General features: G+C 41.9%; 1 protein-coding gene across 1 annotated transcript in view; it reads right to left on the reverse strand.

The window, feature by feature from the left end:
* SPATA16 (spermatogenesis associated 16) overlaps positions 1-13,654 on the reverse strand; it is an 81,038-nt gene that overhangs the window by 17,441 nt on the left and 49,943 nt on the right. The window contains exons 5-8 of the mRNA XM_013945196.2: positions 12,048-12,195; positions 8,789-8,935; positions 8,454-8,566; positions 708-872 (exon numbers count right to left, since the gene is read on the reverse strand). Of these exons, the coding sequence (XP_013800650.2) occupies positions 708-872; positions 8,454-8,566; positions 8,789-8,935; positions 12,048-12,195 (573 nt within the window). The remainder of the gene's footprint in view (positions 1-707; positions 873-8,453; positions 8,567-8,788; positions 8,936-12,047; positions 12,196-13,654) is intronic.

Here is a 13,654-nt window from a genome sequence, read left to right on the forward strand (position 1 = left end):
TGGGCTGCATATAAATGAAGGGGCTGTGGAGGAATTATTTTTTGCCAGCGTGAAACGTTTAAAACTTGTATGTACTTGAGCTCCTTCCCTCCTTCAGAAAACCCAGCAGTTGCATGGAAGAATAACCATACACTTACATCACTTTCTACTTGCAGGATATCAATATAGCGTCAAGACATTAATGACTCCAGCCTCGCAACAACCCTGCTAATATCACTGTCCTAAGTTTATGAAGGAAAAACAAAAGCACAGAGGTATTATACGGATTTACTCGGAGACAGGGAGCAAGTCGTAGATGGAGCCAGGAGTGAAAATCTTTTCTCTCCTTACTCCCCACTCCTCTGCTTTTAGCTCTGAGCTTCTGCCTCTTTTGCTGCAGGTGGCTTGCGATGTCAGGTATCTTAAAGTAGCACAATCTGAATAATTGCAATCATTTTCCCAGACTGATTTGGGGAGGTTTAGGAGAAAAGAAGAGGCTTAAAAAATATGCGTACAGATGAGTCATACTGGTTCTATGAAAGTTATCCTTGCAGGTAATGAGCAGCTCCTCTGACAAGGCACTGCAGCAGGATTTTAAAGCCATTCTTGGTCCGCACATTCAAGACTGACTTTCAGAGCAAATAACAGCGCAATATTCTGCCCCAAACCTTCCCTCCTTGGCTTCCTGCCTGTGGAGGCCGGAACAAGGATTAGAAACAAATACTTACCAATTCAGCATCCTGCTGGCTGATGTCCTGCAGGTAGGGGATGGATGCTAGCTCAGCCATCGCTTGATTAATCACTTGGGACTCTTCCGTGACTTGCTGCAAGCAACCGAGGAGGCTGGCGTACTGCAACTTCTCGATCACGTGTGAACATGCACAGAAGTTGTCCTGTTCTCTCGGCAAAAGCAGGAGGGTTAGAAGAGAGTCATGGAAAACACACTTATCCTTTGAGTCTTATGCCTTGAGGCTTGTCATCAAATATATATGTGCTGGTAATGCTACAAGCAGTATGGCATCCAGCACCTTTAAGATAATGCTTCTGACAATTATAAAGAGGAAAAAAAGGCTTTCTTTACACAATCTCTCTAGTAGTACTAGAAAAATAAATACATAGTTATAAAATATGTGAAGGAGAGACAGCAGATAACAAACATGAATGCGATGTGTTCGTCTGGAAATGGCTTTTCCATAATCCCCTCTGTTAAATATTATCTGACTTTTATGGATTGCTTTTAAAGTGTCAGTGAAGAGGTTAAGGCAACTGTGCAATGTGTAAACCTATGGTTTGTTTGCAGAATAGGGACATCCAAAGTGTTCAAATATATAACCTTGGTGTACCAAAACTTGCAGAGGTGGTCTCTGATCCTCTAGGCAGCTAGGCACATGGTTAATTTTGAGCATGTGAATACAGAAGCTTGGCCAAGTGCTTGCATAAAATCTCAGCACCTGCTGAAGTGTTTGACGGATGGCAGCGTTAGTACCATATTTTCAAAAGTATTCTGATGCCAAAAATGCAAATAAGCACCCTACCGAGATTTTCAAAAGCAATTTGGCCTAGATTCTTGAAGAGATGTAGCCATTGCGTACCCGAATGTTCAACCCTTCTGAGTGAAATTTCCATTCATTTAATCAGGGTTTTGAATGTATTTAAATGCCTGAAATTCAAAATATTGGCATAGATTTTCAAAACCGCTTCCAGTTTTTTTAGCAGACCTTTGTTCTGGCAGTTACATATAGTGGCAAGCTGAGCCTGCAATTTACATCTGTTTTGGTTCCTAGGTAGATGATTCTAAATCCAATCATACAATGAACAGCATGGATGGAAAGTTTTGAATGGAATTTATTTTTCAGTAAAGTGTGTCCTATTTTTAAAATGGACTTTTCTTTACAAAAACCTTGACCTTAACCTTTTTTTGTTCTGCAAAAATTTGCACTACAAAAATTCTATCAAGTGTTTATGAAAATTGGTATCAAAATGACTATCAAAATAATTCATATATTTAATCTAAGAATTTGATAACAATGCTGTTATTGCTTTCTACACCTCATGAATTATCATGAAAGAGAAAATTAATTTTCTTTTCACCCTAAAAAATACAAATAATCGTGGTATCGCTAATTTTACCCATTTTAATAGCACAAAATAAAAAACCTCTGAGGACCAAAAGCAGGAATTTCAGTATAATCTGGGTGGTCCAGATGTGAAAACAACCAAGAAGAAAGACCTGAGCCAATGAACTGGTATTTCCATTAGCCGAGGGAAAGATCCCATGCACTTGCATAGAGAGGAGAAGCTATGGGAAGCAGTTCTTTGCAATATTGCATATACTCCCAGTCAGCTGTGTTTGGAGAGGTTAATTTAAACCAAAGCATTATGGAGCAGAGATGCCAGCATGGTGGAAGACTACCTCTTTTGAGAGAATTGTGGTTTGATTAGTCTGTTAATGAAAATGCCAAGGGCTTATTAGTCATCTCAATAAATATACTAAGGGCTAAATTCCAAAAAGAACAAGCAATTAAAAAGGGAAGGAGAGAGATAAAAGACAATGATAACAGAAGGATCACTGTGTATAAATAGGTGCAAATAAGACTGGGGTGGCAATTCTGTTTCTTGAGCATCTGAAACGCGTTTCAGCAAAAGTAGAAATGACAGAAAGCCTAACCAGTCCTAGGGTGGATTTTTCCCTGTTTATGAATAGGATGTTATATGACATAAGGGTGTACAACAGGAGGTGATTTGACTTGAGGAGCCAGGAGAGCCCTTCTGGTCCTACGTTCTGTCGAACCAACTCTTAGAGGGGAGACCAAGACGACCTTTTTACGTACTATTTTTATCAAATGAAAAGCTGTTTTCTGAGGACCTGACCTAGCATGAGAGACCAGCAAGAGAAAAGACTTCTGTGACCTCTGACATGTGGAACTGTAAGTCTGGCACAGTCTAGTTAGCATGGCGCAAGAGCAAGGAACAAAATGGGTTCCCTTCTCCAGCTAATCATCGGTGTTTGAAAGCCAGAGAGCTGCGTCCCCAGATACATCTGTGCTCATTAAAATAAGGAGGAGCAATCAGTTAATGAGAGAAAGAGAGCTCTTATCAACATGAAATAGTCACACAACATTTTAGATACAGCAAAAGGTTCTTCCCTGCTATTCTTGAAAGCTGCCCAAAACTCTTTTTTTTGTGCAAGCACTAAGGAATGAGTATATTGAGTCATCAGCTAAGAAAGCAGGTAAAAATCCTCTCTCATCATGCTGTGCCTATTGGGGGCTTCTCCAATGATTAAGAAAGGAAAGGCAAAGAGAAAATTCTTTCTCTGCTTGACTCTCTAGAAAAATGAGAGAACACGCCACGTAGCTAAGGGAAACAAATTGGTCATCTGTGCCAACATGCACTCTGTGGACATAGCAATGCTATTTAAGTTTATAGTAGGTTCGAAGTAAATAAATAAATAAATAAATGACAGCAGGGTTTATTTTTAAAGGGATTAGAGGAGGCTGAACATTGTCAGAGGTGGTGTTTCAGTGACAATGAAAAATGCAGGAAGAGAGAGTAAATAACTGCTACTGGCAGGAGAAAAAATTCCTTGGGGAACTGAACCACATGATGAGAATTACATGAACTATAGCAGAATTCAAGAGCCTACTAAGCTGCAGTAAAAAACATAATAAACTGGCCAACCAATCAGATGAAGACGAAATTGTCTCAGATAGGTACAGTGAAGGTTAAGTAAAGAGCAAACTAAATGGAGACTTCAGTGGAAAAGAGTTGGCTCATTTAATAATGAAAAGCGATATACGTTTGAGAAACCAGGTAGCAAGGTAACCAACAAATGCAGTATGTAGAGTCAAATTTGCACCTCAGTTAGAAATGCAACAGCACAGTAGTATGTATCATATTCGTCATTGACCTGGATGAAGGGACAGAGCGCACCCTCAGCAAGTTTGCTGACGATACAAAACTGGGAGGAGTGGCTGATACACCAGAGGGCTGTGCTGCCATTCAGAGAGACCTGGACAGGCTGGAGAGGTGGGCAGAGAGGAACCTCATGAAGCTCAACCAAGGGAAGTGCAGGGTCCTGCACCTAAGGAGGAATAACCCCATGCACCAGTACAGGTTGGGGGTTGAGCTGCTGGAAAGCAGCTCTGCAGAGAAGGACCTGGGAGTGCTGGTGGACACCAAGTTAAGCATGAGGCAGCAATGTGCCCTTGTGGCCAAGAAGGCCAACGGTGTCCTGGGGTGCATCAGGAAGAGTGTTGCCAGCAGGTCGAGGGAGGTGATTCTCCCCCTCTACTCAGCCCTGGTGAGGCCACATCTGGAGTACTGCGTCCAGTTCTGGGCTCCCCAGTCCAAGAGGGATGTGGCACTACTGGAGCAAGTCCAGCGAAGGGCTACAAAGATGATGAGGGGACTGGAGCATCTCTCAGATGAGGAAAGGCTGAGAGAGCTGGGCCTGTTTAGCTTGGAGAAGAGAAGGCTGAGAGGAGATCTTATCAATGTGTACAAGTATCTGAAGGGAGGGTGTCGAGAGGATGGGGCCAGACTCTTTTCAGTGGTGCCGAGCGACAGGACGCGAGGCAATGGGCACAAACTGAAACACAGACACTTCCGTCTGAACATGAGGAAATACTTTTTCACTGTGAGGGTGACAGAGCACTGGACCAGGTTGCCCAGAGAGGTGGTGGAGTCTCCTTCTCTGGAGATATTCAAAACCCCCCTGGATGAGACCCTGTGCAACGTGCTCTAGGTGACCCTGCTTGAGCAGTGGGGTTGGACTAGATGATCTCCAGAGGTCCCTTCCAACCTCAACCATTCTGTGATTCTGTGATATGCGTCCCCTCAACTTCCTGCACGTGTCAGTCTTATTGAGAATTTTGGGATGGCATCCCCGCTTCTTGCTTTTCCCTATACTCAAGAAAGGAGTCATTCTTATACCACTTCTGTTTGCAAATGCAATTTAATTGCCGAGTGCTAGAAGTGCTAAGGAAAAAGAAAAACAAAGTGAGTCAGCTTGGATTTAAAGCAGGATCTGTCACATCAAATGCATGTGGCATGTTTAACTGTTGACTTTAAGAGCACCACTTTGCAAAGGTCTGGAATGCCCTCCAGTAGTTCTTCTTTACTATTGTTGAGCCTTTACCGCTATTTTTCAGCTCAAAATCTAAATGAAGCTATGCCTTGCAAGCAGCTCAATAGTGTATTGCAATAACAAGCAGAAAAATCCATCATTATGTTTCTTTAATGCCCTTGGTATCCTCCAGAAAATGTGTATGCTGAAATCTGGATATAGTAAACACTTTCCCCGAGATGAAAAAATGGAGAGCAAAACAATTGGATCTATAAAAGTACAGAGCATGCTGTGAACCATATGGTAGGTTTGGTTCACCTTTATAATATGGACAGTTTAATAAGCCCCGCACTGGCCACTGTTTCATCTGTTAAGTAGAATCATGTGCCATTGCCATGGGACTGCAACAGGAGAAAGACAAACTTGATGTGTAAAAAGAGGTGGAAATTACCCCAATGAAAAGACTTGACAGAGTAACTGCTTGTTGGTGCTGGTAATCTTGCTTAGAATATGAGTAGCCTAAGGTCTGACTGATTTTTCTTTTCTTTTTTTTTTCGGTAAGGCAAATAAAATAACCTTTGTGTTGTGGTATGTATTTGTGGGCAAACTGGGTTTATGGAACTTTACCATCAGCAGCAGTTGATATTGCTTTAAGGAGTGGACTGTTATGTCCTCACTCACATGGCTCTTACTTTACAATACAAAAATGTCCCTTTGATTTAAATAGGACTGGCTGTCTTCTGTGAAGAATAGAGTCCAGTAAAAAAATACCCTCATTTTCTTTAATCATTGACTTCATATCTTACCAATGGTCAGGTGTGTATAAATTATACGATTAACCATAAGTTGCATGGTTGCAAAACTAAGGTAGCAGAATTGACTTATATTAAGTGTTTTGCCATTGCTTAATGAGCTCTGCTCTAGCACTGAGATGTTTTCATCAGAAAAATATGATTAGAACAGGCATTTTGGATTGTATGTTTGCACTTGCAAATGAAGAAGACTGTAAAAAGGAATGTTTGTCTTATTAAAAATAAATATATCCCCTTATCTTGTTAAAGTAAGCTGTAAACCTAGTGTCTGTATGCGAAGAGGAGTGACCTATACAATAACTTTCTCTTGCAGAAGTATTTGCTTTAGTTTGTATGTGGTAGATAAGAGGTGGAATCTTATTTTTTGCTTGAAAAGGATTTTGGAATACTTTCAGGCAAGCAAAAGTAGCCAAATCTCTGACAGGCCCATAAAAAGGCTTTAATTGCCAGTAGCAGAGCAATTCTGGCTCCGTGTCTATCTGTATCACCAGGTACAATCCACCCTGTCACTGGCTTTTTGGGTCAGAAGTACTGTCTTGCATGGATCATTCAATGCCATAAAAACTGAAGGGAAAGTGAGTACGTTTCCACCAATAACGGGTGCATGGCTCTTCGTTCTTGTCTGCAGGAGTGACAGCTGTTTTGTGCTAACTCAGTGATAATTTGTTGTATCTTGGGTTTTTTCCTTTCACTACCAAAGCTCCCATGGTGACCCCGTGGTGACCAGTTCGAAGTCAGTAGGAACGTGATTCAGGCCTGTTTTCACCCTGGTCTTGCTGCTCCTGGACGTGCCACTCGGGCAGACCTTGTCTAAACCGTGTGGACACCATGCTGACCTCCCTGGAAGAGGGCAAGTTTGGTGCTGACTTCAGCGGTGCTGGCATTGCACCCTGCATTCATGGGAGCCCTCTTCGGTTTCAGCAAGAATGTCTAAATGTACAAGATGAGGTCTAGAGCTGGCGGAAAATATTACTGTGTGGAAGCAGTGTAAATTCATGCAGCCGTTGGGGCAGGTTTGAGCAATCCTAACCTACCACTCTAATCTCATCTCTTGAATTATCAATTTGTTTCCTTTCCCCACACTCTTGATAATAGTTACCATCCATCTCTGTTTGAACCATGCAGTCCTGTTCCTCCAAATTCATTTCCAGAATAGGATAGGATAGTATGGGGAAACCAAAAGATATTTCAATTTTGAAATTTCAAAAGAAAAAACAGAAATTTCAGAAATTTCCTCTTCCTGCTACCATTCAGAGATTGAAAAAAAATGCAGCAGTTAAACCTCACCGCTAAAAATCTCTATATTATAGCAAAAGAGGGAATTGCAGGGTCCAAAAAAAAATATAATTGGCGTTTTACCAGGGCTTTCAGGAGGACCGGGAGTTTATTCCAGCCCACCGCCTGTTTAGCCTCCTAGCTTCTATCATGTTAGAAGCGCAATGCACACCTCAGTAACAGAGATTTCACTTTCCCAAAGACGCCGCTTATATCCGCCTGCGCATCAGTGCCGGGGGCTTTCGGTCATCCTAAGGGAGCAGCCAGCAGCACGTGGCTTCAAGAAAGGACTGGAAGCGAGACGCTATATGTCTCCTAGGCGATGCCTGCCCTCGGGCTGCTTCACGCCGAAGCGAATGCTTTAGGAGCGCCCGTTTTGGCAAAGCGCTGAGCACCTTTACCTCCCACTGAGCGTGTGGGATCAAACACTGAGTGTTGTCGCAACGGCTGCTCTCGGAGGGTAAAGAAGACATCGCTTCTCCAAATACCTAGCTAGTGTTTCTTCCTTGCTAGGGGTTGCTAAGTAGCAGTTTTTGTCAACCTCCTATCTGCTATCAAAACCTAAGAATATAAATCCTGTGATTTGCTAAGACACCCCTGATGAGGAAATGGCTCTGATTCTTTCAACACACAGAAAACTAAAAAACTGTTATTGCTAGGGAAAAAAAGCGTTAACATTAGCATTTACAGTCTGGGAAAGAGAGGCTTCTTCCACTTATTTTCTGGAGAATAATTTAAGAATTGCATTAAAATAGTCTAGTCTACATGCAAATTTGATTTTTGACCTTTTGTGCTAATCAAAAGCCATGGTGCTAAAAAGCTGTGTACATTATTGCAAAAAGTGTGGAGTAGAATTAACTAATATACCTTCAATATGGCTGTAACAGATTTGAAGGTTATTTCACATACTTCACTATGTGGGGATCAGGATCTAAACCACTAGAAATGCTTCAAGTAGCAATTATTAACTCTTGATGGAGAGCTTTGTGATATGTGTAGAATACTAGGCGTTTTAAAGATAGCGAGCAGTTCTGGTGGTTATTTGAGGTAGGAATATAATGTAATAGGCCATAAAGGTTTGAGAAAATCACGGGCAAAGTGATGTTAAACTGCGCACCCTGTTAAATAATCAGTGCTACTTTTTAAAAGTATCTAGAACCCGGTCTAACCCAGTTCCTCATGCAATTAGCTGAGCATTTCTTGACGCAGAAGGAGAATGTGCAGGATGAACTCTCCACAGAGAAGCACACCTCATTCACACTCGCACAGACTTCTGATGCTACATTCACTAGAAACTATTAAGCAAATTCTGTACCCACAGTTAATTTGGTGCTTCTTATAAAATCCATTATTGGCAAGATCTTTTTCCCAACGGTCTCCAAATGTCTTCTCGATTCTTCTTTTGTGAGAGGACTAAAAGGTGCTTTGTATTCTAAGAAATGAAACCACAAACCTGGATGTTGTGTTTGTTCATGTACGTTTTGTATAGATACAGCAAAGTGGCGGGTAAACTGGGGGAAGAGGCAAGTTGATGGGGAGGGCTGCAGGCACAGGGAGATGGGTGCTAAGAACCCCTCCTGCCCACCTCGCTCAGAAAGCAGGGTTAACAGAGGTAATTCCTGATCTCTCAGAGCTATTAAGTGAGTCAGCATACCTGAAAAGATTGTCAGCTTTCTACTTGACATCTTTTCCAAGAATTTTCCGATGTCTTTGTTTCTGAAGCCCAGAGTCAGCAAATACTGCTGAGGAGGTGGAGAGGACCAGTCAGCTGTCTGTGGCAAGATATGAAGTCCATGAGGATCTGGAATAAGACAACAAAAGCATCTTTCGCTATCACATTTCTTTTCAGTCACAATATAAGTTACTTTTCCGGAGGAAAAAATAGGAAGCCCTAAAAGTCTAAAGAAGGAATGAAATGTAACCTGGAAAAGCTTGCCAAAACAAAAGCTACCAAGCAAACCCATCCAGCTGGAACTGGGTTTTGAAATTCCAAACTTTGCAATGTTTTTCATCAACATTTTAAATTTTGCTGACAAAAAGATGAAATATGTTCTTTCCATTTCTGCTCTTTTCAGAGCTGATCATCCAAAGCATTATTAACATAACACTTCAGTAACATACCATCCTTATTTTTTTTTAAAAAGACGAGCTGCAGTTGTTCCATGAAATTACAAAGTCTGATTTCCTACGGATTTGTTTTTTTTTTTTTTTTTTTACCATCACCGCCACCTTAACCCCAGGTTTCCCGCGTGTCCTTTCTGAAACACCCAGGTGGCAAGCGATAGCATGCGCCATGGCTAGTCCAGAGCTGGTGACCGCTGCTGCCAAAGCGTGTGCAACAGCGGAGTCGCCTGCCCTGCCCGACCAGCCCTTTCCTCCCTCCCCTCGCCCTGCAGAAAATAAACCTAGATTGAATGTCGGTGTCACTTTTCACAGAGGAGTGCTCTGTTCTCGGTGAGCTCTGCTTTTAAGATGCCAGGCTGCGTGGTCGCGGTGACAAATGGAGAACCCCGTTCAGAGCTCCCCAGGCTTCCCCCGACATAAATCACGCAGGGCGGACCTGATATTTCTCTTAGCGCATGTTCTGCTTCTGATAGATTCTCAATTTGGAAACAAACTGCATCGGACGCTTTGATTTCTACGTGTATCTACTTCTCTTCCTTGGCAATAAAGGAAAACTTTGAAACCAATTCAGTCCTTACGTTATACCAAAACTTGAACTAATATTGGACAAATGCTTGCTATTGAATGGGAAGGTTATTTAAAGTAACATGTTCATGAGATGTCTGGTATTTCAAACCCACTGCTAAAATGGGGCTTAGCTCATATTTTAAATTTCACCTACGCGAGATATGGACCTGCAGGTCAAACGATCAGGGGTCCCACACTGAAAATGAGTTACATTTGTTGACAGTGATGGCTTTTTGGTAGGCCATGTGATTTTGGGCAAGGGCTGAATAGATAAGTTAAGAAACCCCTACTGCTTCAGCTGACGTCAGTGACCACTGCTGTCAGTTATCTCCGTGTCGAGTCCAGGAAAACGACCCGAGCCCGTTCTGTCTGAGAGGATTTCTAGGACAGAAAGGAGGTAGGCTGGTCGAGAGATCCTGCCTGAGTTACCCTGCTCAGAAACCTACTTGCAGCGTGCTTGATTATGATGGCGGCTATGCAATTTAATTCCTAGAAACTTCAGTGATCCTAAAATCTGCACTCAGAAAAACTTGTGTAAAATTGAAGCAATTCTTCTAACCAATAGATTTTTGTAAACAAACATCTCTGATAGCAGAACTGGCTCCATTTAATTTGTTTTATAACTGATTAAAGTGCTGTAGGACCAGGTCCTATCCTTCATCCTTTTTTTCCCTTCTTCCTTTTTCTTCTTGGGTAGGAGTGAAAAAAATGGCTGGTGACACCTTCAGAAACACCTAATGATTTATGAACACAAATCTTACTGTGTTTCAGTGCAAAACTTGCACACTTTTGCTGCTTAGGTGCTTTTGAAAGTCTCATTCTTGCTATAAATTGAGGGGTATATGTGAAATATGAATTTATCTTTCTTTCCAATCAGATTCAGGAAGTTTTATATTATTCTCCTTTTAATGTCAATACTTTTATTCCTGGAAGATTTCCACAAAGTCACATCAGCAAGTAAACTGAAGACAGGGACTTTAAAACCTCCATGATAAATGAGTCCCTGTTTTTCCTCTTTAAACAAACAAACCAACCCAAAACTACTGCCAAACCTCCAATATAGTCGTGTTCTACAACTTGCAAAACATGATCTAATTTTATAATGATTTCCTAAAGTAAAATGAAATGACTAAAACAAGTTTGCTGGGGATAAATATTTGCACAGTTTTGTTGTAAACACTTGGTTTCCTAATTCCTATTTGTTTGTGTTTTTCAAATAGATTTTCTTTTCCTCCCAAAAGATGCAATATCTATTGTTTTGGAAGCCTTATTTATCTGGAAAGTGCCATGGCTTAGCAGGTGCTGTAACAAATAAGCCTTTCAGCTGTGAGCCAGGTGTAACTCTTGCAGGAAGGAGACAGCCCATCAGCCTTACGGACCACCCCGCTGCAAGTGTCAGTGGGGGTGAGCTCCAGGTCTAGTTGGTGTGATGAACACAGATGTTTCCCAGTATTTGACCTGAGAAATGCGTTTTTCCCTTTATGTTTCTCAATCATCAACCCAGAGCCAAGCATTATCAGAGTCAACTATGTTCCAAGTCACCAGGTTAACGATCGTAAGAAATGCCTTCTAGCCCCCTGCCTTATTCCAAAACGTCATGCCCATGCCTCTTGAAATAAAGCTGTGGTCACCAGAATTTAAGTGTGTGCTTGCTCCGGGAGATGCTACCCTGCCAGGAGACAGCGGCAGGCTCCATAAAGCCCTTGCTCGCTCAGGATCCTACTTGTCCTGAACAGCCTGGGGGAAACTGGCTGTATATTCACATCCCTGCAGCTGAGATGCTCTCAAAGGTGGTAATCAGTCCATTAGCGCTTATTTATGGGAGGATACTTCTGGAAACCAAAGGTCCTGCTGAAAGGCTAGTGACCTGTGGAAATCCGCAGTGATGGGAACGAACATGGGCCTCGCTGTCTCCACAATACACTGCAAAAGTACCTTCGAATGAAAGACTTGTTGCAGTAATGACAATCAGCAAAGGAAACATGAGGCTTCATGGATAAAAATCATCTTTGTGGGCACGAGCAGTATCAAGTCTGTGCTTTGCCTTAGTGCCGATCTGATTTCCTAAATCATGTGCAATCATATATAGCAGAGCTCAGAAGTTAATGTTACCCCACGGAGGTGTAGAAAAGTAAATGCTCAAGCTCTCAATCTCTTTTTAGGTCAGCCGCAGTCATGCAAACAACACACAGTGCTTAAGAACATGTGAAATCTCCTGTTACCTGTATATATGTGCTGTACGTAATCAGGGTGCTTTTTAGTGAAAATGTCCTTCATCTTGTCTATTTTGTCACTCTTGGCTTTTGTCATAAATGGTGTGTACATAACCGAAAAAGATTCTTCTCTAGTGATGGCTTCTTCAATCATAGCCTAAAGAAAGGCAAAGAAATGATACATTTCATGTCAGTTGACGGCTAGTTAAAATAAAAAAAAAAGAAAAATAATTACTTTCACAGATTATATTTTTCCCTTTAATAATTGCACAGTCAGGCAAAGATAACATATTTTGGTCTTGAATATTAATTAGAGGGGAATTTAAATTAGTTCCAGAAAACACTGCCTATCTATACTCAGAAAATCAATTTAATGGAGATAGAACATTTGTAAACAGTTTTCAGTGCAGCAAGCCTATGTCTTCAATGAGGAGAAAAGTATTAGATAAATTATCTTTTAGATGAAAAGAAAAAGTGATTCCATGCTCTCTGAAGGTCACATCTTTCATATGAGGGTTTTATTCAGTCCTTGGGAGCTGGTTAAAGAATACTAAGCATTCATATTACCCCTTGGGTTGGCATGAATCAGACACTGTGTCTGTACGGAATATTAGTCTTAAAATATTGCATTTAAACACCATTTGCATTAAGAGTAAAATTCACTCCTGTGCAGAGGGCAACACGAAGCTTATGAACCTTGTCATCCCTTAAAAATGACTCAAATGATGCATTATGCTGGCCTTATGTAGAGAGGTGAATTTCACACTCAGCGGACCCAAATGAACTGGTGCCGCGAGTGCTCGAGTAACCACCCGGCTGGAAACAGCCTCGCTCCGTGCCGGTATTGATCAGTGCAAGGGGGAGGTTCAGCCGCGATCCCTTCTGGGTTGCAATTTCCCCACAGCCGTGTTCGGCACTGCTTCAGCTGCAGCTGTTGCTAAAAAATGCTTTGTTTTCCCAGTGTGGACAGTCCTTTCGGGAGACTCAGGGAACTGTGAGACGTCACGAGTTTATCTGGGCAAAAGCGCAAACATTCCCGTGACGCAAGGTTAATAGAGACAATCGGGAAAAGCATGAAGGGGAAAGGTATGCATATTTTAACAGGGAGTCTGAATCTCTTCTACCACCTTCTGCCCCGCAGCAATTCACGGAAAGGTTCATTATGGGACTAGCTAGGTGTTTTACTGACAAGTCCTCACTTTTGTTCTCAAATTCATTCTCCACCTGTGTAAAATTATCCAAGAAATAATGTGCACGCCTGAGTCATTTGTTTAGCTGACAGCTGCTAACCCAGAATGGAAAGCTGAAAGTACCCAGGAGTTAAGTATGTCCTTCTCTTTAATGGCTTTGGACAACAGGTCCTCTGATATTGTTTATTTTCGTTGTGTTTATAGGCACGGGGGGTGCAGAAATACAAGAGCAATGGCACGATTGCTCTGTGCAGATGTTGGGATAGGCTGCCATGTGAGCACCCTGAGCGCCGTCACACTGGGTGCTCTGCCCGGATGTCCAGGACAACACTGGGGACGTGGTTGTATTTTAGATTACTGCATTTCGTTCGCCCGTTATTGCGTATTTACTGAGGTGGAAGCAGTCTGAAGTGGACAGTATTTGGC

The sequence above is a fragment of the Apteryx mantelli genome, chromosome 9, assembly GCF_036417845.1.
Source record: "Apteryx mantelli isolate bAptMan1 chromosome 9, bAptMan1.hap1, whole genome shotgun sequence".
Lineage (NCBI taxonomy): Eukaryota > Metazoa > Chordata > Aves > Apterygiformes > Apterygidae > Apteryx > Apteryx mantelli.